At 39.7% G+C, this 23,227-nt stretch overlaps 1 protein-coding gene across 3 annotated transcripts in view; it reads left to right on the top strand.

Moving 5' to 3' along the window:
* The first annotated feature begins 6,474 nt into the window (after window positions 1-6,474).
* The window catches only part of PCNT (pericentrin), a 117,392-nt gene continuing 100,639 nt past the window's right edge, over window positions 6,475-23,227 (top strand). For 2 of the 3 annotated variants that reach the window (XM_070732366.1, XM_070732367.1), the window contains exons 1-11: window positions 6,475-6,656; window positions 10,552-10,704; window positions 10,982-11,237; window positions 11,630-11,688; window positions 12,503-12,674; window positions 14,411-14,535; window positions 15,409-15,499; window positions 16,635-16,899; window positions 17,763-17,850; window positions 19,452-19,668; window positions 22,674-22,912. In XM_070732366.1, coding sequence (XP_070588467.1) covers window positions 6,594-6,656; window positions 10,552-10,704; window positions 10,982-11,237; window positions 11,630-11,688; window positions 12,503-12,674; window positions 14,411-14,535; window positions 15,409-15,499; window positions 16,635-16,899; window positions 17,763-17,850; window positions 19,452-19,668; window positions 22,674-22,912 — 1,728 coding nt within the window. In that variant the 5' untranslated portion in view covers window positions 6,475-6,593. The remainder of the gene's footprint in view (window positions 6,657-10,551; window positions 10,705-10,981; window positions 11,238-11,629; window positions 11,689-12,502; window positions 12,675-14,410; window positions 14,536-15,408; window positions 15,500-16,634; window positions 16,900-17,762; window positions 17,851-19,451; window positions 19,669-22,673; window positions 22,913-23,227) is intronic. The other variant, XM_070732368.1, reaches the window with a different exon arrangement.

Below are 23,227 nucleotides of genomic sequence, written 5' to 3'. Positions count from 1 at the left end.
GGCTTTATGCCTAGGTTGATACCAAAGTTCACAGTCTACCAGTTTCTAGCTTAATTCCTTGGGTAGGAAGGAATAAAAAAATGACCTGAAGGTACATTTCCCCTATTACCGGTAACTTAATTACAGTACTGATGGGCAAGGAAGATCAATAGTACTATATTTGCAACACTTAAAAATGAATCTGGACGGACATGGGGTCTGATCTTGAAAGGTCTGCAATTTTGAGGTTAATAAATGTGGCAAAAAAAACCCACACCATAAAATAGAGCAAATTCACTTAACAAAATTCTCACTTAAGAAGATAAATTTTGGGCTCAATTGTGGATGTAATTTGAGGATTACCTGAAACAGCCTTTAAAACATATTGGTGGACTGACTTGTAGAAATCATGGTTGCCAGTGAAATAGCATGAACTCTAGTCTTGCTCTAGGCACAATACTCAGCCCAGGAAGGAAACAGCAAACCAGTTCTGAACATCTTGCCCAGAAAACCACAAGGACTTGTGCAAAGGCAGGAGTCAAAAACGACTTGAAGATACTTAGCCTCCAATAACTTAAATACAGTATTTCATATACATGGCCAGGGAAAATATAGAGAACTGCAATTTCTCCTTAGTTTCATGATGAAAGCCTACTTAAGATTTTGCTTGACAGATAAAATCACAGTTTGATCACTTTCATTTTTTCAATAAAAAGTGGTATCAAAAATCCACAATTAGGGCCATTGAAATAGTACAACCTATTTCAATTAGTATAGATCTATTTAATTGGTATAGAAGCAGAATGCAACTTTAGTGCTGTAAACAAAAAAGCTCACTTGATATGTAGTATATCCGATCTCACATTTGTCAGGGGGAAAAATATATTAAACTCTTTAATGCCAAAATAATAAATGTGCAATTAATATAGTTGGTTCCAGGTTTTTCAGGAAAGAAATACATAACCCATCAAAGAAACTGCAGGTGCCTTGAAGCTGTTCCTCTCTGTATTTATTATAATTTTTGCTGATTAGTGCTTGACAAATGTCAGTTTTTCTTAAGATGAATTTTCTTAGTTTAACATAGGAGGAAAAGAGCTTGATTCATAAACATCAGTTATTTATTTATTTATTAGATTTGTATGCCGCCCCTCTCCATAGACTCGGGGCGGCTCACAACAATAACAAGAACAATGTAAGAACAAATCTAATAATTTAAAAACACTAAAAAACCCATTATTAAAAGCAAACAAACACACAAACATACCATGTATAAACTGTATAGGCCCAGGGGAGATGTGTCAGTTCCCCCATGCCTGACGGCAGAGATGGGTTTTAAGAACTTTACGAAAGGCAAGGAGGGTGGGGGCAGTTCTAATCTCTGGGGGGAGCTGGTTCCAAGAGGGTCAGGGCTGCCACAGAGAAGGCTCTTCTCCTGGGTCCCACCAAACGACATTGTTTAGTCGACGGGACCCGGAGAAGGCCAACTCTGTGGGACCTAACCGGTCGCTGGGATTCGTGCGGCAGAAGGCAGTCCCGGAGGTATTCTGGTCCGATGCCATGAAGGGCTTTATAGGTCATAACCAACACTTTGAATTGTGCCCGGAAATTGATCGGCAACCAATGCAGACTGCGGAGTGTTGGTGTAACATGGGCATATCTTGGGAAGCCCATGATTGCTCTCGCAGCTGCATTCTGCATGATCTGAAGTTTCCGAACACTTTTCAAAGGTAGCCCCATGTAGAGAGCATTACAGTAGTCGAACCTCGAAGTGATGAGGGCATGAGTGACTGTGAGCAGTGAGTCCCGGTCCAGATAGGGCTGCAACTGGTGCACCAGGCGAACCTGGGCAAACGTCCCCCTCGCCACAGCTGAAAGATGTTTCTCTAATGTGAGCTGTGGATCGAGGAGGACGCCCAAGTTGCAGACCCTCTCTGAGGGGGTCAATAATTCCCCCCCAGGGTTATGGACGGACAGATGGAATTGTCCCTGGGAGGCAGGACCCGCAGCCACTCCATCTTATCCAGGTTGAGTTTGAGTCTGTTGACACCCATCCAGACCCCAACAGCCTCCAGGCACCAGTATATCACTTCCACTGCTTCGTTGACTGGACATGGGGTGGAGATGTACAACTGGGTATCATCCGCATACTGATGATACCTCACCCCATGCCCTTGGATGATCTCACCCAGTGGTTTCATGTAGATATTAAATAGCAGGGGGGAGAGGACTGACCCCTGAGGCACCCCACAAGGGAGAGACCTAGAGGTCGACCTCTGACCCCCCACTAACACCGACTGCGACCGACCAGAGAGGTAGGAGGAGAACCACTGGAGAACAGTGCCTCCCACTCCCAACTCCTCCAGCTGGCGCAGAAGGATACCATGGTCGATGGTATCGAAAGCCGCTGAGAGGTCAAGAAGCACCAGTACAGAGGAAAAGCCCCTGTCCCGGGCCCGCCAGAGATCATCCATCAACGCAACCAAAGCAGTTTCCGTACTGTAGCCGGGCCTGAAACCGGACTGCTGGGGACCTAAATAATCAGCTTCTTCCAAGGACCGCTGGAGTTGGAGCGCCACCACCTTCTCAACAACCTTCCCCATAAAGGGAAGGTTGGAGACTGGATGGTAGTTATTAAGCACAGCTGGGTCCAGGGAAAGCTTCTTGAGGAGGGGGTGCACAAATGCCTCCTTATAAGGAGCCGGAAAGGACCCCCTTCCCAAGGAGGCGTTGACAATCTCCTGGGCCCAGCTCCGTGTCACCTCCCTGCTGGCCAAAATCAGCCAGGAGGGACACGGATCCAGTAAGCAGGTGGCAGAACTCACAGCTCCAATGGCCTTGTCCACTTCATCAGGTGTCACCAGATCAAACTCTTCCCAGACAGGTGGATAAGTACGTGCCCCAGTCACCTCGACTGACTCATTGTCAGTTGACTCTGTTATCCAATTGGAGTCAAGGTCCGCTCGGATCCGAGCGATTTTATCAGTGAAAAATCCTCGGCACTACTCTGCAAGGGCTCCCCAATTCCCCCCTGGTTAAGAAGGGAGCGGGTCACCCTAAACAGAGCGGCCGGGCGGGATTCCGCTGATGCAATCAAGGCAGCATGATACGCGCATCTTCCCACCTTGAGCGCCACTTTGTAAGTCTTAATAAAAACTCTTACAAGTGTCCAATCGGATTCGGACTTACTCTTCCTCCATTGCTTCTCTAGACGTCTCTTCTGCCGTTTCAACTCCCGGAGTTCCTCGTTGTACCATGGAGCTCTACGGGGTCTAGTGCCACGGAGAGGTTGCAATGGCACAATCCAGTCAAGAGCCTCCGCTGCAGCCTTGTTCCAGGCCTCAGCAAGAGACTTCGCCGAACTATGGATGAGTACATCTGGAATAACCCCAAGCGCCCTCTGAAAGCCCTCTGGGTCCATCAGGCATCTGGGGCGGAACAGTCTAATCGGTTCCGCCTCCCTGCAGGGAAGGATTGGAGCCAGGAAGTCAAGCCGTAATAGAAAATGGTCTGACCATGACAAAGGCAACACATCTAAGCCCCTTAGTCTCAGACCATTACTCAATTGCTCAGAGAGGAATACCATGTCGGGTGTGTGTCCCTCCTCGTGAGTCGGACCCTGTACTACTTGAGTCAAGTCCATGGCTGTCATGGTGGCCATGAACTCCTGTGCTAATCCAGAGGTTTCACCGAGCGACGGCAGGTTAAGATCCCCCAAGACTATAAATCTGGGGAATCCCACCGCCAGCCCGGCTACCTCCTCGAGCAGCACAGGCAGGGCTGTTGACACGCAGCTGGGAGGCAGGTACGTGAGCAACAAGCCCACCTGAACCCCTAAGTCCAACTTCACAAGGAGGGACTCACAACCCGCAATCTCTGGAGCAACGAGTGTACGTAGGCACAGGCTCTCCCTGGCTATAATAGCCACTCCTCCCCCTCTTCCCTGGGGTCACGGTTGATGCCATACCTGAAACCCAGCTGGGCAAATTTCAGAGAGAGGAACTCCTCCCTCTGGGCCCAGCCAGGTCTCAGTCACACATGCCAGGTCGGCCTCCTCATCCAGGATCAAATCCCGGATGAGGAGAGCTTTATTTACCACCGACCTGGCATTGAGGAGCAGCAACCTGAGCCCAGGGCTAGAATTACACTCATCACCAGTACCCTGGGTTGAGCTCACGGAACCGGAATAAGGGATCGCTGTTAAGCAGCGATTCCTCCTTCCCCTGGAACGGCTAGTTCCGTGGCTCCCGCCATATTTGCCTCTCCCCAGCAGGACCGGGATGATCTGACCCTCTGCCACCCCAGAGATGGATGCCCCCTCCCCTCCTGCCTCTCCAGCGTCAGGTGGACCAAAAAAATTCATGCATATCATTCCCATTCAATTCATACATTCCTTCAATCCAATCCCAAACATCCATCCCTAAAATTACCGCCCAATAAATTAATTAAAAATATAAGATATAAAAATATAAAAGTATAAAATTAAAATTAAAATGGTTAACTGGTTAGCTGTTAAAATTAATCTGAGACAATGATGTAATAGTCAGTTAGTCTAAAATCAGTTCTATGGAAAGGATTGTCAAACTATTTGCTACTCCAGATCAATAAATAGATAATGTCCTCTGTAGATCTTTATTTAACTCTTTAAAATTTATGCCGCTGCCTTTTCCTCTTTCTGTTGCTGGCGGCTCCACTATATGGAGAAAATCCATGTTTGTGCTTCACTGCACTGTATTAACTTTTGAGAATGAAGGCAGGTAGTGAAATTTAAAACTAAAACACAGGGTGTGCAGTGTTCTGGATCAAATTACGGTCGTGAGTTTTCTTTGTGGAGCCCTATGCATAAGCAGTAGAGAAAAATCAAGAAGTGGCCCAGCTCACCTTTGTTAATAGCTGAACCAATCTATTCTACATAACAAACAACAGCCATATTAGGAACTGTCCAAAGCCCTTTCCACTACCACCCAGCAAAGGGTCAGCCAAAGTTGAATTCAAAAACACAGCGTACAAAGTCGCTTCTGCACGGCACTATGGGAATCTGACCACCAATCAGAGTGCATATCTTATACAGGAACAGGAAACTCTGAGGCCGGGCCAGTGGTGGGCTACTGCCCGGACCGGGGGGGGGGGTGAGAGAGACTGGGGGGGGACGCAGCAAAAATGGAGCTCCACTCCAAAGCACCCAATTTGCACTGAAAGATGTTGAAAGAAAATGCAGGATGTCCTGCATAAGCCACGCCTACAGTGTGGTAGTAAAATATTTGGTAGCCCCTCACTGGGTGGGGCCCAACAGAAGTTATAAAAACACTTAGCAACTGTCTTTTTTTCCCCCTCTGGACCCAACTTCTGGAAATTTGTGATCCGCTTTTTCTGTACAGAAGCTCTTGCCATGTGCTCGTGTCCACCATTAAACCTTCTTTCCAAGCAACCACCATGAATCCAGTGTCCTTTTCCCCCACTTGGAACTGAACCCAGAAGAATAATATTTACAACAACAATAATTTATTAGAATAATTTATTAGATTTGTATGCCGCCCCTCTCTGAGACTCGGAGCAGCTCATAGTAACAATAAAATACAAGATTACAAATCCAATATAAACTATATTAAAAACCTGTATTGTTAAAAACTAGCAATTCTAAAAGTCACACCAATACATTGAAGGAGGGTGAAATAAATCCATTGTAAACTAGGAAGCCTTACAGCGGATAGGAAAAAATGTACCTCAGTGCTATTCTTTCCAGTTCTGAAACTACATGTTTAGAAAGCCATGCCAGTTTCAATAATTCGTTTGTTAACACCACTAGCTTCGCTATGCTCCCCCTTCTCATCCCTCTCATAATGGTGATAATATCTAAAGTATATATAACCATTTGTTAAGTCTGTATGCTCGAACCGTAACAAGGGTGCGTATACCCAATATATATTTACTGTATCTCTTATTTCTTCACTAGTGTACTTGGACTGTGTTCGAGAATATTGGACAATACAAATTACCAATGCTTTATGGTTTTCTTCCACAATACAGCGTTCGAAAAACACACTGCAATTTCCTTTTCTTTGTCGGCCCAATCGCGCATGACCTAGGATGGTTTACAAAGGTGGAAAAAATAAAACAAATAGAAAACTACTATAGAAACGGCTGTGCAACGATCGGCAGATATAGATTCATATGAATTCGTATGGGAATAACTTTCTTTCAGTGGCGGGTCTGACTCTTTTGTATACACTACTGAAGCCGCTAGACAGGTTGTAGTTTTGAAATTTTGACAATCGAAAGCAAAAGAAAGCTTTGTTTCCTCAAGGTTCCCAAAAGAACTCCACTGTTCTAAGCGCGCCAACCACCGCGCATTCCCCCCCCCCCGGCTTTCCCCCGTCGGCGACTACAGGACCCGGAAGCTGCCGCGAGCTCAGTTTGGAGCGTCGCGCCCTGCTACTTGGTTCCCTATTGGCTCCCGGCGCTCCAATACATGGCACCGAAACTGCTTCGCTTGGGCTTCGCAGTGCACCTGGGTGGGAGGGGTGCTGGATGACGCAGAGAGGGGCCATTGGCTGAAAGTTGGAGGCCTCCACGGGTTGCGCGACCGTTGCTGGCCGAGAGTGAGGTCGTCGGTTGGAATGGAAGGGGAAGCTCCGGCAAGAGTTCCAGAGGCTGCTGGCAGCCTCCCCGCTCCTCCAGAGGTGCGTTGCTTTCCACTTGCTCTGGAGCAGGATGGTCGCGGAGTGCAAGGGGGAGGAGGGGCGAATGGGCCATCCGGAGGGTCTGGGGACTGTTGTGTGCCGGGGGAGGAAGGGTCCTTCTCGCCGCCTCAGTTCAGATGCGAGTGTCGTCTGCACGGCGCGTAGCTCTCCCCCCCCCCCTTCAAGTGGCTTGTCCGGCAATCTTAGTCTTTCACCAGGGGCGTCTTGTATGGTTTCCCCACCTCCCTTTCGCCGTTAGGAACGGCTGACAGCCCTTTGCCGCTTAAACGTGTGCGCGGGCACCCTACTCCAGGCTGCCCTGCACCGAGAGAATACATTGATTTTGTGTGTTCTGCTGTTTTTGTTTTCAGATGTTTTTAACAATTGTAAACTGCCCAGAATCATGGGCTGCATAGAAATAACATTACAAACAGTTATTTTTATTAGAGGTACTGTACTGTATTTTAGAGGGGGAAAGCCTTTAAATTGGATTAATATACTTTGAATAGTTCTAGACTATCCTATGTGTGAGTCCAGTTGCTTATATTACAGACATTATATTTAATTTATTTGATTTATAAGCCACCCAACACCTTCCCAATGCTGGGCGGCATATAACATTTTAAAACAATAACAATCTAGAACCCCAAAAGTAAGTCATTCATATCCATGGCTGGAGCTTTTTTTCCCTCATGTGTGCGTGCTATCACATATATGCGAGTGCCCACACCCATAATTCAATGTCTGGGGAGGGTGAAAGCAGCTTCCCCTAACCCCCCCCCCCCCCCCGAGGCCAGACACGGCCTGTTTCCCAACTTCTGGTTGGCCCAGTAGGCTTGTATTGCACCCTCCCCAGGTTCCAAAGGCTTCCCCGGAGTCAGGGAAGGGTAAAAACGCACTCTCCCATCTCCCCGGAGGCTTTCTGGAAGCAATAATAATAATAATAATAATAATAATAATAATAATAATATTTGTATGCCGCCCCTCTCTGAAGACTCAGGGTGGCTCACAACAATAACAATAACAGTATACAATGTAACAAATCTAATATTAAGAATTATCTAAAACCCCTCATTTAAAAATCATACAACACAAACATACCATACATAAACTATATACGCCCGGGGGAGATATCTCAATTCCCCCATGCCTGGCGATATAGGTGGGTCTTGAGCAATTTACAAAAGGCAAGGAGGGTGGGGGCAGTTCTGATCTCTGGGGGGAGTTGGTTCCAGAGGGCTGGGGCCACCACAGAGAAGGCTCTTCCCCTGGGGCCCGCCATACGACATTGTTTAGTCAACGGGACCCGGAGAAGGCCAACTCTGAGGCCCTCCCAGAGCCTCTGTGTGAGCCAAAAATCAGCTAGCTGGCACACACATGCACGTTGGAGCTGAGCTAGGGCAATGGCTCACGTGCCAGCAGATATGGCGCCGTGTGCCATCTGTGGCACCCGTGCCATAGGTTCGCCATCACTGGTATAGTTCATCGGCCCCAGACCTGCTGGAAAGCCAAGTTTTTCCAGCCTTTCAGAAGGCCAGGAGGGTGGGGATTGTGCGGATCTCCGGGGGCAGTTGGTTCCAGAGAGCCAGAGCTGCCACAGAGAAGGCTCTCCCCCATGGCCCCGCCAACCGACATTGTCTGGCTGATAGGACCCTGAGAAGGCCAACCCAGTGGGTCCTGATCAGTCGCTGGGAGGTATGCGGCAGAAGCAATTCCGTAAGTAATCTGGCCCTAAGCCATGTAGAACTTTAAAGATGATAACCAACACCTTGAATTGCATCCAGAGACCAATTGGGAACCAGTGCAGCTCACCGAATTAATTAAATAAAAAGAGTAGTTGAAGTCATAATAAAGATACAAGATTTCAGAATACTTTGAATTCACAGCAGAGTTTTTGTAGTAACAGCCATGGGATTAATAAGGATGCTAATAATCTAAGTATAACAAAGAAATATTAAAGCTATCTTAGTGTAGTATGCAAATGGTATACAAATCAAACTTGTAATCTTGGAGGGAAAAAATGTATATTTTAATAATCCTTTAAGTTGTTATCAGGAGAGTGACGATATGTCAGAAGAGTGAAGCCGCCCCATGACCTCGGAGAGGGGTGGGATATAAATCCAATTAATAATAATAATAATAATAATAATAATAATAATAATAATATAGCTTAGTGATATCAAATAGAACAGCATGAATTTCTGATCCAATTTGTTTAAAATCAGCAGGAAAAGTGACCAACCTTGAACAGTAAAGCATATTGCTAATGAAGAAAACACAATTTTAAAAAGGATTCTAAATTCAGTTCTGATACTACTTAAATTAGTCTTGAAATTGGAGTTACTTAATTCCAAGTACAGTGGTACCTCGTGATACGAACCCCTCATCATACGAACTTTTCGAGATACGAACCTAGGGTTCGGAATTTTTTTGCCTCTTCTTACGAACTTTTTTCACCTTATGAACCTGCCGCCGCCACTGAGATGCCCCGCCTCCGGACTTTCATTGCAAGCCACGCGCAAGTTTTTGCGATCCTGGGATCCCCTGAGGCTCCCCTCCATGGGAAACCCCACCTCCTGACTTCCGTGTTTTTGCAATGCTGTAGGGAAATCCCAGGATCGCAAAAACGGGTGCTCTGCTGGGCAGAGTAGGGGGGACAAAAATAGGAAGAAAAGACTCATGGAGCTCAAGGGAGGAGAAAGGTGTGGGGGAGATGAGCAGAGTGGGGTGGACAAAAAGGGGAGGAAAAGGCTCATGAAGCTCAAGGGAGGAGAAAGGTGTGGGGGAGATGAGGAGAGTGGGGTGGACAAAAACGTGAAGAAAAGACTCATGGAGCTCAAGGGAGGAGAAAGGTGTGGGGGAGATGAGAGTGGGGTGGGCAAAAACAGGAGGGAAAGACTCATGGAGCTCAAGAGAGGAAAAAAGTGTGGGGGAGATGAGAGTGGGGTGGACAAAAACGGGAGGGAAAGGCTCATGGAGCTCAAGAGAGGAGAAAGGTTGTTGGGGAGATGAGGAGAGTGGGGTGGGCAAAAACAGGGAAAGGCTCATGGAGCTCAAGAGAGGAGAAAGGTTCTTGGGGAGATGAGGAGAGTGGGGTTGGACAAAAATGGGAAGAAAAGACTCGTGGAGCTCAAGGGAGGAGAAAGGTTGTTGGGGAGATGAGGAGAGTGGGGTTGGACAAAAACGGGAGGGAAAGGCTCATGGAGCTCAAGAGAGGAGAAAGGTTCTTGGGGAGATGAGGAGAGTGGGGTTGGACAAAAATGGGAAGAAAAGACTCATGGAGCTCAAGAGAGGAGAAAGGTTGTTGGGGAGATGAGGAGAGTGGGGTGGACAAAAATGGGAAGAAAAGACTCGTGGAGCTCAAGGGAGGAGAAAAGTGTGGGGTGATGAGAGTGGGGTGGACAAAAACGGGAAGAAAAGACTCATGGAGCTCAAGGGAGGAGAAAGGTGTGGGGGAGATGAGCAGAGTGGGGGGGGACAAAAATGGGAGGCAGGGACTCATGGAGCTCAAGAGAGGCTCTTTTCACCTTGCTTCGTTGGGACTCCCTCCCCCCACTCTGCTCGCCTCAGCTTTGTCTGGCTACCGCTTTTTTTTTTAAGCCTTAATATTTTGGATTCTCCTAATCGGCTTGCATGCATTATTGGCTTTTCCATTGATTCCTATGGGAAACATTGTTTCATCTTACGAACTTTTCACCTTACGAACCTTGTCCTGGAACCAATTAAGTTCGTAAGACGAGGTATTACTGTATATGTTTACTGCTATTGCTGGATCTCACGGTTATAATAAAAAGCAAATTTTATTTCCAACCTTGAAATCTGGTTATTATGTTTCTAATAGGTATGTGAATGTTATTGTGTATAAATGTATGTAATGCTCTCTACTTCTCCTTAGGTTCAGGAACAAGGACAAAATTATGACATAGAAGAATTTTTTAAACGTCAAGATGAGAACAAAAACCTACATGCTAAACTGATGGAGGAACAAAAGCAGTTATTAGAAGACTTGCAACAAAAAGTGGAAGCTACACTTCAAAGGCAACCTGAGGTACAATATTCAATAAAATAATAAAGTCTTTGGTTATTGCAGATCTGAAATCCCCCCCTGATTGCAATCAATATAGCTTTTAAGTTGTGCCATTTATATTGTCAGCATGATGTTATACTAATTATGAAACCAAGCTTTAAGGAAACAGCATGCTGCCCTCAAAACCCCATATAAACCTAATGTATCTTCTGTTTTAGTAGTAGCTTGATTCCAAGGAATTTAGCATTGGAACTCTAATACTGTGAAAAATTGTTCATATGCTGTCTTTAATTTGTAGGTCCCAGATAATCTTAAACTGGAAGCCATAAGGCTAAGTTCAAATAACATATGTACATCTCAGATGGAGCTAATGCAAATGAATCTCATAAAGGAGAAGGAAACTGCCCTAATGGAGCTCCGTGAAATACTCAATGATAAGCATGCTCAAGAAATTGCAGTTCTGCAAAGTCGATACTATTTTGAATTGGAGCATGTAAACAAACAGAATCAGAAAGAAAAGGAAGAAATGGTTTTGAAACATCAACTTGACATGGGTATACAACTTATAGATTCTGACTCAAGAATATAAAACACCAGATTTTTTGATGAGCTGATTTATTACTGGAAGCAATAAATAAACAAAATGAATCTCAAATACTATAACAATAGATCATGCAGTATATTCAGAGTGAATAAATAAAATGAAATAAATGAATTTCCATTAAAAAATTAAAAAAATTAAATGAAATAAAAACATAATTTAAGTTTTGTAATGTTCTGACTGTTTTGTATAAGCTGAAGGAGGAAATACTAACAAGAAACAGGTACAAAAATTTCTACTAACTTTGAAAATTAATGAAGAATGTGCTTTTACCACCAATTTTTTTTAAAAATTCATTTGAACCTACTATATGTGAGTCCCATTCTGTTCCACTTCATTTTGCAGATGAAATGAAGGAGAAAATAAGTCTGGAAATGGAGGAGAAGCATCTTCATATTCTGGAGGTATTATATGTCATTTTTTACTTTTATTAAATAACATTTTCTGTCTTAAATTGGAAGATCTGTTTTAATATTGTTCAGAATCTGATATGAATGTGCTAATTAAAACAGCTTTTATACATATCATTTTGAGATAGCAATAAGATCCGTGTGTTCTCATTTTTAATTTAAGTTAAACCTCACTCTACAGAAGATACCTTGATCTTATTGCCAATCTCTTGTGGAATCACACTGCAACAACTCAATCACTCTTGGCTATTGCCTCTCCTATCTTCATCCTAGTTATTGATTTTTAATAGCTGATAGGGTGGGGATCAATAGCTGGGAACCATTACTACTTACATAACTAGGTTGTTCTGCCTTGGAGTGCAGAAGAGTAATAACTGTATTAAAGGCATGGGAAAAAGGATATATGTATGTAAGAAGGATGGGGCAACAGTGCTAAGAAGAGTGACAAACATTGTTGTTTCAGTTCTTCCAGAATGCCCCTTATGTAAGAGGAAAGTATAGGAGTGAAATTGCCAATACCAGTCTTCCCAAGGTCATCTAGTTAAGGATATATTCAGAATTCTGTGTTTCCCATATGGAGACAGATTTCAGAGGTGCTAAAAGAATCCTGAGATGATTAGTAAGATGTTAGTGTTGGGCGGCTGAGTGGGTGTAGGTTGTATTTCATGTTTTGATAGAGGCCTTCCAATGGAATCTTATTCTGTTTTTGTGAAGTCTTATAATGTAGTAAATGAGATGAAGAGTCAATTTGGAAAAATGTTTTGTTAAGGTAATGGAATTTTCATCATTATTTTTTTTTTTTTTTTAGAATCTTAAAAAGGAATGGGCCTTAAATGTAGATGTCAGTTTAAAAAATGTATCTGAAGAGTTGTCTGTAAAGCAGACCGAACTGAACAAGCTGAAGCAAAACATAACAGCAGAAACAGAAGAATTTAAGAAAAAAATGGAGACGCTTTCTCTTGAAAAAAGACAGGCTGAAAGTAAGCATTTCATTTTGGGAATAATTTTCTCCAATATTTCTGTGCTCTCCAGAGAAGTCAAGAAACCAGGAAAATAAAAGATTTTATTGTAGTATTAAAACGATTTTTATTGTAGATTTTTTACTGTTATTAATAAAAGTAAACTTTCTTTATTTTGAAGTTTGTTTTTCAAAAGTGGACTGGCATACAAAATGATGTGAAATTTGTTAAATCTTAAGTAAGTAGGAACTAAAACTATTTATCAAAATCAATACTAGATGCTCTATGTAGGCAGACCTTGATTATAACCACAATGCAGCCCAACATTTATGTTGCTAAGTGAATCACTGCAGTCGTTAAGTTAGTGACACAATGGTTAAGTGAATCTGGCTTCCCCATTGACTTTGCTTGTTGCAAAAGAGGATACCCTGACTCCCGGGGACACTGCAACCATCATAAATATGAGTCAGTTGTGAAACATCTGAATTTTGATCATGTGACCATGAGGATGCTACAATGGTGGTAAGTGTTAAAAACTGTTATAAGTCACTTTTCTCAGTACCCTTGTATCTTTGATTAGTTAGTTATATAACTGTTTTAAGTTGAGGATTGTCTGTTTTAAATAATGTTGCTTTCTTCTTTCTCTCAAATAATAAAGATTTCCTAGACTTCTGCACTGGTAGGAAAAGTGATAGTGTGAGGATTACTCCAATTCTTACACTGTCACTATCACCACCTGCCCATAGTTTTAAAAAATCTCCTCTTTCAGTTTTATCCATGTCTTCTCCTCAGTGTTCTGGACATTATTTACAAGTAGTAATGTATCTGGATGTAGTACTATGGTAAGTATCTTTTTTTCTGTGGAGAAACAGCAGCATTGCTTGCAGCAGTGTTTTTGGAGGACGAAAATCTTCAAGAGCTTGATTTATGGCAAAGAATATTAAGACCTATGCTCAACTGAAAACAAGATATTTATTTTTTCCTGATTGTATTGTTTAAACTAGTATGCCATACAAATCTGAATAAGGATGATTAAATATCTATTTAGTGAAGAATATTTATGATTAGTCTTTTATCCTTGGTATTGGGTCAAATCCTCACTTTTGTTCTGTCAATTTTGTTCCAAAAAATGTGTTATTATAATGTTCTTTTAAGCTTTGTACCTTGCAACAATTTAAAACCCAGGTGGGGAAACAAAACATGCTTTATTTCATACAAATTCCTTGCCAACGCCATTTTATGTTTGTATTGTATGCGGCTACATAAATTTATTATATCTACAAGCATATTCCTTTCATCTCCAAATATATCCATTCTAGAAAAGTTATCTAAGTTTAAATCATTTTGTACCTAAACTGCTAATCACTCTCCTTTATAAGTATCCCTTTTGCCTTTTGTTGTTTTTTCCAGGTCAGATTCATTTACATGTTACATATACACTATGGAGAAGATGCTTGAAATAGCAATTTCCCATTTCTTTCTATTATGTCTATTATACATACACATAAACACCAACAACAAACATATAATTCTCTCTGTTACAGCCTTTACTGGTTTTAGATTGCTCCAAAATTTCCATGGTTTTAAAAAAAAGTTAAATAAAATTATACAAACTAACCCATCAAATTCACTCCTTTTTTCCTACATATCTTCAGAATTATCTAGTTCTCTACTTCTGACACTAGAAAAAGTAGTTTAATTGAGTTATCTCATCTTTAATGCAAGAATGTTCATAACAACTCAATATTATTTTGTAGTGGAACATAAAAATCTAGAAAATAAATATCATCTAGCCATGAAAACATTGCAGAGCAAGCATGAGAAAGAAATGCAAGATATAAAAGAACAAAATAAGAAACAAATAGAAGAGTTGCAGCAGGAGGTAAATATGCATTATGGACACATATTTGATAAAGACAAATCCTCTTGGGAAGTCAGTATTGTAAAATGTGCCTAATTGTATCTTACTGCTATACAAAACCATAAAGTAAAAGAAGCATTCTGTCCTTTCCATGTATAAAAATCTACTGGTCCATCAACACTTAGAAATTCACTTCTCTGTTGCAACTTTTGGCATTTTCCTACTTCACACTTGGTGTATCCATACTATTGACCATAATGTCAAGGAATTTAAGCTATTTCAGATTCTCTAGAGCTCTGGAAGAAAATATTTTAGCACTACTGTTCCTAATCCCTATGTACATGTAAAGCTCCTAGCTCAACTCCTAGTGTCTCAGCAACAATATAAAATAGTTTTCCATTGTTTTCTGAATCTTTAAATTTTGTAGTTTGGCATATTTTGGTATATGCTTGTCTAGTATATCCTTATCATCTCCCCTGCAAGTAATCACCAGGCCTGAACTTATTTCATTTTTTGAGATTAGCCAGAGTAACATAAAAGCCCTGCAAAAATATAATTGTTATTTTATGGCTTTGATAATTCACAAAGTTGTTGCAGTATACAGTATAACAAAAATTTTGTAGAATAATTGCAAAAAGAGTATCATTTTAAGCATTTGAGTCTGTGATAACTGAGTTTTCTTCATATAATAATGGATAAGTGTATCTCCATTACTTTCTATATCTAAAGTATCAAATATTATTCTTTGTGTAGTGTACATGTGATACAAATGGAAGTGGCATTTCTTTCTTATTGATTCATCAGGTATCTTCTTAATAATGTTCCACAATTCATATAGTAACATGTTAATGTAAAAACTGATCTTAATGTGATAACTTATGATGACTTCTACAGATACAGAAACTAAAGGCAGAATCAGAAGAAGAAATGGCGCAACTTTGGTCACAATTGGATGGTGCAAGGGCAAGCCGGCAAGAATTAAGTGGTAAGTTTAAAATTGGGAAATTGTAAATGTAATTAGAATAGATTTGCTATAATTTAGTGATTGTATTTTGCTTTATGTTTACCAGTGTCATATTAAAAGAATGATTTTTTTAGTGTCTTATTGTTTACTTAGAAAAAGAATCATTAATACTGTATCTTCCTTTAAATTATATTATTTAAATTAACAGCATTTTAAATTATATCTCCTGCATTTTTGGAAATAGATACATTTTTTTCATGTTCAAAAGTATGGGACATATGTGTTATAAACTCACTCAGTATTCCCTCTAATTTTTTTTCGGGGTGGGCGGAAAAGTATAGTGTCTGAGCGGCAGTCCCTTTGGGACTGGGCGGCATATAAGCATAAATAAATAAATAAAGTAAGTGTGGAGGTGCGCTATCACACATGAGCGAGTTCTTGCATCCATAATTCTATATTTTCAATAGTTTATTTTCAAACTCTTCTTCTCATCCCATAAATTTGTACAGTGCAATCTAGTTGTACCATGGAAAGAGTAAGTGTGATTCTTTGTCCAGAAAGCATTGCAGACCTCTGCCCTGAGAAATGAAGAAATGAAAAAAGGCAATGAAAAATGGGTGTCACATTCATTTGGGATCTAAAATGTGTCTTTGATCTGAAAAGCTGACTTGAATTTTGTAATCTGACAGCCATGTATGTCTAATGAATAAAATAAAATTACTATCATATCCATTCCCTATGTAGATTATAGACTTAAGCATCACACAAAATTCAAATTGGCAAGATAGAATGAGGATGCTTTTTAAAGAAAAAACTAATGAAAAACAGTCTTTTTATTCATTTATTTCTCATGCAATTTCCGAGGGACAGCTGAGTATCAAATTATATTACCAATTTAAGATGTAATCCCATAGATATATATCAGCATGTATAGTATCCTACTGAATTCAATGCAATCTTTTGCATAGATGTGCATAGAATGGGAATGCATGTTTTTGTAATGAGATCTCCATGTTCAGAATTAAGTCCCATTGTTTTCAGTAGTGTTGCCATTCAGTATTGAAACCTTAATAGAATAGGGATTGCATTTTTAAAAACATATTCAGCTGAATTAATATATGGTATCTAAAGTGAACAATATTTTTTTACCCATCAGAACTTAAAATACAACTGCTTGCTCGTACCTCACATGTGGAAGAACTGGAATATCTGAAAAAAGATTATCAACTTAAATGGGATAAAAAAAAGACTGAACATGAAACTGAGTTGGAGCAACTAAGGCTTTATTTTGAACAGAAATTAAAGTCTTTGGAAGAAAATTACAGAGAAGAATTAACAATGTTGCATCAGAGATTGCAAGAAGTGAAAGATTATTCCATAGAAGAGATGGAAAAATCACAAGAACAAGATATGGAATTTGGGTAAAGCTAATAATTTAATATTGCTATCCTGCTATTGGTTCCACCTCTGTAAGCCTTAAATTCTAGTTTAGGATGAATATACAGTAGTCCCTCACCTATCGCTGGTGTTACGTTCCAGACCCGGCCGCGATAGGTGAAATCCGCGATGGGGAATTTATCCACTGATAGTACTTATTTAAGTATTTATATTGTAATTGTTTGGTAAGTTTTCATTGTTTTAAGTGTTTATAAACCCTTCCCACACAGTATTAATTTTAGATAAAGTATTTAAATACAGTATTTACAATTTTAGATATATTTTTTTGAAAAACTTGCCGATCGAGTTCGTCGGGCTGTTTAAATCCTCAGGAACCAGCGAAGATCCGCGAATGATTTTTCTCATTAATATTTCTTGAAAACCCGCAATGAAGTGAAGCCGCAGTAGGTGAAGCGCGGGTATAGCGAGGGACTACTGTACTAATCTTAATTTCTTGTTAAAAAAACTTTTAGCTAGCTGTTCACCAAGAATAGGAAAAGGTACTATGACTTCCAGTTTATATGAGAATAACTGAGTGACTCTTGAGCAGTTATTCCCCTATTTTACAGATATTGCAATTTTAGAATTTCACTGAAATTAGCTGTATATTACTAACACTTGTGTCTTCCAACCATGATAAATGAACATGAATTGGGAAATCCATATAGCTTTACTTCATGCTAGTATTTTCTTATTTGATTCATCATAGGCTACAATATTAATACATACAGTATGTGAGGATTTTAAGATTGTCTCAGATTGTAATTCAAAAAGTTTAAATTATTCTGTTCTAAAAAGAAAACTATTTAAAATTATTTTTCTGAATTATTCCATATATTTTATACAGCCCTTCTGTTACGCTATTGGACGAAATGACAGAAAGAGAGAGACTGGATTTGTTTGAACAGCTAACTCAGCAATTGGAACACTATAAGGTCAGTTACCAAGCAATCAACAATATTTGAAAGTTATTTAGCTCCTGTATTACACCAGATTTCCAAAGTGTAAATATGCTAGGGATTTGCTGAGAACATACCCTTACAGTGGAGCTTCCCATTTGCAGGCTGCCTATTACTGAAGTTGGAAAAGAGTGTTCTTGTTTCTATTTTAAATGGTTAGGTCATCGCATCATCCATCACACCCTTAGCTTTCAAAGATCTCCAAAGCTTGGGTTCGGGAAGAAGGGCAAGCCATTATGTTCCTGGGCCACATGACACAATTTAAGAAGTGGTTGCCATTTCGGGGGCTGCTGCACTGAATTGCAGGCACTCCAAACATGGCAGCTGATTCCAGGATTGTGTCTCATGGCCCAGGAACATAACGGCCTTCTCTGCTTCCTCAAGCTGGGAATTGCTGTGGATCTTTCCAGAGCTCACATTAGAGAAGCAGGGCGGGTCTTTTTGTTCCTGAGCTGTGTTGAATGGCTGAATTGAATTCTCTTTGAATTCATTTATTGGTCAGGCCTTAGGAATCCATTTTTAATTTAAATGTAACTTGAAAAATAATAAAATGTAAGTTTAAATGTAACTTGAAAAATAATTTCCTTCTGTGTAGTTAAAATTCTGTAGTTTTGAACTATACAATTCAAACTGGAGTGAGGGAGATCTTTTATTCACAGGATATATATATATATCTGTATGTATGTATGTATGTATGTGTATGTATGTATATATATGTATGTATGTATGTATATATGTATATGTGTATATATATATATATATATATGTCACATGTTCAAGCTGAATTTGAAAATTAAGGGAGACTAGGATAGATCCACTTCGGCCCCACTTTGGCCCCATCAGCCAGCCACACCCACCGGGACTTGAACCCGCAACCCCTGCCCTGCAAGGCAGAGAACCATCCTCCAGGCCACAGCATCCAATCCCCTCAGCTCTGTACCAGGGAAGGGCCACATTTTGTGTCGAATATATATATTTGAAGAAAATAAATACATCATGTTACCACCTTAAAACGTCTCTAAAACCATTTTTCTCGAACTTTTAAATGTGTAAAAACAGAATTTAAATACTTCTGATGCTATTTTCATATTCCTTTTTAATCTCATTTTTAAAAAGATAATGTACTATAAACATTATCTTCGGAGAGGGGCGGCATACAAATCCAAATAATAAAAAAATAAAATAATAAAATAAATTAATTACTTTAAATATTTTACTTATATTGGAAAATAATTATTACTGAACCTTTTTTCCTTGAATTATTTCAAGGAAAGAAAATTATTACTATTATTATTGAAATTATTATTTCAAGAAAATTATTTCAATTTGCATTGATTAGTTGTTAAAAGCAATGCTGTACTAACACTTTTTCAGTTCTCATTTTCTTTATGAAGATTCAGCTTTCTCAACCCGATTGTGATCTTGTAAAATGTCATCTGCATATTGTAATATAATATTACATTTTAACCAAGAGTATAAATTGTGGTAATGTATAAAATAGTGCAAAATAGTTAAATTAGATAAAAATTTAAATGTCCTAGTCTTAGTAATACATTTCTGTTACATGTTCACCCTAGGAAGAACTTTGTTCTTTACAACTGCGTTTGGATAAAAAACATTTACATGAGATTGAGTTATTAAGATCTACTCTCACACTCCAGTACCAAGAGAATATTATAAAGCTGAAATTGGAGCTCTCAGATCAATATACTTCTGAAATAGAACAATTGAAAAAGAAACATTGTTTACATCTTGAACAGCTCCATGCAAAAATTTCAGAAGAACACCTCAAAGGTAAATGAATAGAAGTTACAGTGATGCTGAAGAGATAATTTTATGACAATGCTCCCACTTATGACCTTTGCAGTGTCTCTTGATCACATGATTAGCATTAAAATCATTTTGTATTGTCTTGTGTCTGAGCTGTTTTTCTCCTCCCACTGCAGAGTGGAGAGTCCCTGCTCGCACTTTGTAATTCCTTCTTCAATATCTCCTCTGTGCAATAGGAGGAAAAACAACAGGTCAAATATAGGAAGAATTGTCTGGTGTCTTCTCCCTTCTCCTGCCCTCCTAGAGCAGACACATTGCTTAAAAGGGGGTGGTGGAATGACTTTCTGGGAAAGAGAGGATTGCAAATAATGATCACATGAATGAAGCAAGCTTGGCAACACATCCAGTAAGGGAATTGCCAAATGCCCTAATTATAATTGTGATCTTAGGGCTGCTGTAAGGGTTGTAACTTGAACATAGGTTGCAAATCTCTTCATGGTAGTTTGGCCAAGTCTACCTATAAAGTTAATTATTAAGATTAAATATGTATTTTACAATTATTTTATACAGAAGCAAATGAAGGTTCCTTATCACAGTTTTTGGATATAGTACTTTTTATATTGAAATTTTGCTTCCTTAAGATAAAGTAAACCTCTGAAGAATTAAAAAGATAAAACACTTAAGACAAATAAGAACACAACTACCGAACTGGCAGAGAATAGTTCTTCCCCATCCTCTGTTTATAGCGAACTTTTTGTTAAACCTTTTATAAGATTTACTGCAATTCTTAGTAGCCAGACATTGGGCCAGTTACTCACTCTCAGCCCAACTGGCCTCACATAGTTTATTTATTTATTTATTTATTTATTGGATTTGTATGCCGCCCCTCTCCAGAGACTCGGGGCGGCTAACAGCGACAATAAAACAGTGTACAATAGTAATTTGGTATTGATGATTAAAAATCAATTAATATAAAAACCAAACATACATACATACATACCATGCATAGAATTGTAAAAGCCTAGGGGGAAAGAGGATCTCAATTCCCCCATGCCTGGCGGCAGAGGTGGGTTTTAAGTTGTTTACGAAAGGCAAGGAGGGTGGGGGCAGTTCTAATCTCTGGGGGGAGTTGGTTCCAGAGGGCCGGGGCCGCCACAGAGAAGGCTCTTGTGGGGAAAATGGTAGAAGGAAGAAGTATTACATATGTTCACTGCTTTGAATTATTTATAAAAATAGTGAAGAAATGATATTCCTGACTTATTGTTTAGATCAGTGATTTTCAACCTTTTTTGAGCTGCGGCACATTTTTTTACATTTTAAAATCCTGGGGCACACCACCAACCAAAATGACACCCTAAGACACTTTCCTCTCTTTTTCCATCCCTGTCTCCTCCCCACCCTTGTGTGTGTGTGTGTGTGTGTGTGTGTATACACACTCTTGAACGATTTCCAAAAACAGGTGAGGGCTGGGTTTTTTCTCTCTCTTATTCTTTGGGTGCTTTTTATCATATGCTTTAAATCAAGAGTCACTTCTCTCTCTCTATTGTTTCTCTCTCTTTCCTCTCATTCTCTGTCTCAATCATTTTTTCATTTCTCTTTTTTCCTCCCCTTTTTGCTCATTTATATCTCTCTCTCTTGCTTGCTTTCTCTCTCTCTCTCTCTCTCTTGCTTGCTTTCTCTCTGACACTTGCTTTCTCTCTCGCACTCTTTCTCTCACTCTTTCTCTCTCTTGCTTTCTTTCTCTCTCACTCTCTCTCTCAGCAAAAAGTTGCGAGACTGGAACCTGAGCTTCCTTTTTCGCGGCACACCTGACCATGTCTCGCGGCACACTTGTGTGCCACGGCACACTGGTTGAAAAACACTGGTTTAGATAATAAGAGCTCTGTTAAGCCAAGTCTAGAATTTTGCATACTTTTAGATACATACCGTATTTTTCAGAGTATAAGATGCACTTTTTTCCTCCGTAAAAGAGGCTGATAATTTGGGTGTGTTTTATTGTCTGAATTTAGCTTTTTCTAAGCTTTTTTTTCCAGCCCTAACTAGGTGTTAACAATTTTCCCAGCTCTTACCTTACAGGTTCTTTAATTGTTATTCTCTGGGAAGAATGTTTTCCACGCCCTAAATCTTTGCAGGGTTTTCTTCATTGCTCTACTTGCTCAGAATGTTCCTTTCCAGCCAGAACTAGGTACTGTACTAACAATGTTTCCAGCTCTTACCAGCTTGCAAGCTCTTTCATTGTTACTCTTTGTGAAGAATATTTTCCAAGTCCTAAGTCTTTGCAGGTTTTTTTTCATTCCTTTCCTTGCTCAGAATGTTTCTTTCCAGGTGATAATGATGTTTCCAATTCTTACTGGCTTGCAAGCTCTTTCATTGTTATTCTCTCTGAATAAGGTTTTTTAAAGCCCTAATCAGGGAATAAAATAATGTGCTGAAACTGACCAAACTAAGGACGCAAGCCAGATGAATATCTGGTAAGCAGATTCTTTTCCCCATTTTCCTCCCCCAAAACTTAGGTGCATCTTATTCTCCGGTGGTCTTTACTCCGAAAAATACGGTATACTGTCTCTTTAAGTTACATAAGTAACTTTTCTAGATTGGCTTTCATTGGGACAGAACCAATATTCTCCAGCTTCTTTATGTAGGTTGACAATTGTCTCTTAGCAGAGAATTAGATTTATGAATAATTTTAACTGCATCATAATTGAAGTGACAACATAGTTTCTCAGAATTCACAAGACAAGGTATCAATTATAGTCTTGTCACAGGGGCCCCCAACCTCCAGGCCTCTGGGAACCAGTCTGTGGGTGAGCACGTGAAGCTTTATTTGCACATGCGAAGAATTAAGTTTCACACATGAAACCATTGCCTCCATGCCCGCCACTGCCACCTCTACCAGTCCGTAGAGCCAGAAAGATTGAGGTCTGCTGGTCTGTTAAACCCTCTTTTAGTCTTCTAGTCGGAGAGGGGCGGCACACAAATCTAATAAATTATTATTATTATTATTGTGCTTTAAAATATTTTATTTTCAGAGATTGCTAAAATTCATCAACAAAGTACACAAGATGCTGCACGTCAGATAGAAACAGAAGTGGCACAGCGACTCTTGTTATTAGAGAATGATTATAAGAATGACCTGAGTTGTCTTCAACTTGAGATGCAATCCATTTCTAGTCAACATGAAGAAATAGAAGAACTGAAGAGAAAAAATACTGAATTAAAAGAAATTGGTATAGTACAAGAAAAGAATGTGAAAGAAGAATTAGAGCAGGTATATAATGAGCAATTAAAAAATACTGCTTTTAGTAAATGGTGGTTATCTTAAATGGTGGTTAAATGGTGGTTATCTAAAGATAACTTAAGTTATCTTTATTATAGAAAAATAGTAACCTATGCCATTTTTTAAAAAAAAATCAACAAGTTACGTGTTTATTATGCAATCAAGAGTAAATGAAAATAAGTATTTTTTAAAAAATTAACATAATTTAATTTTAGAGTTTAAAAGATGGCTTTATTAAATATGAAACTAGCTCAAAGATATTACCATTAACTTAGCTTATAAATATTCTGTTGTTATTGGTAGTAT

Source organism: Erythrolamprus reginae, chromosome 1, assembly GCF_031021105.1.
Source record: "Erythrolamprus reginae isolate rEryReg1 chromosome 1, rEryReg1.hap1, whole genome shotgun sequence".
In the NCBI taxonomy this organism is placed as follows: Eukaryota; Metazoa; Chordata; class Lepidosauria; order Squamata; family Dipsadidae; genus Erythrolamprus; species Erythrolamprus reginae.
This window is presented reverse-complemented; position numbering and strand designations above follow the sequence as displayed.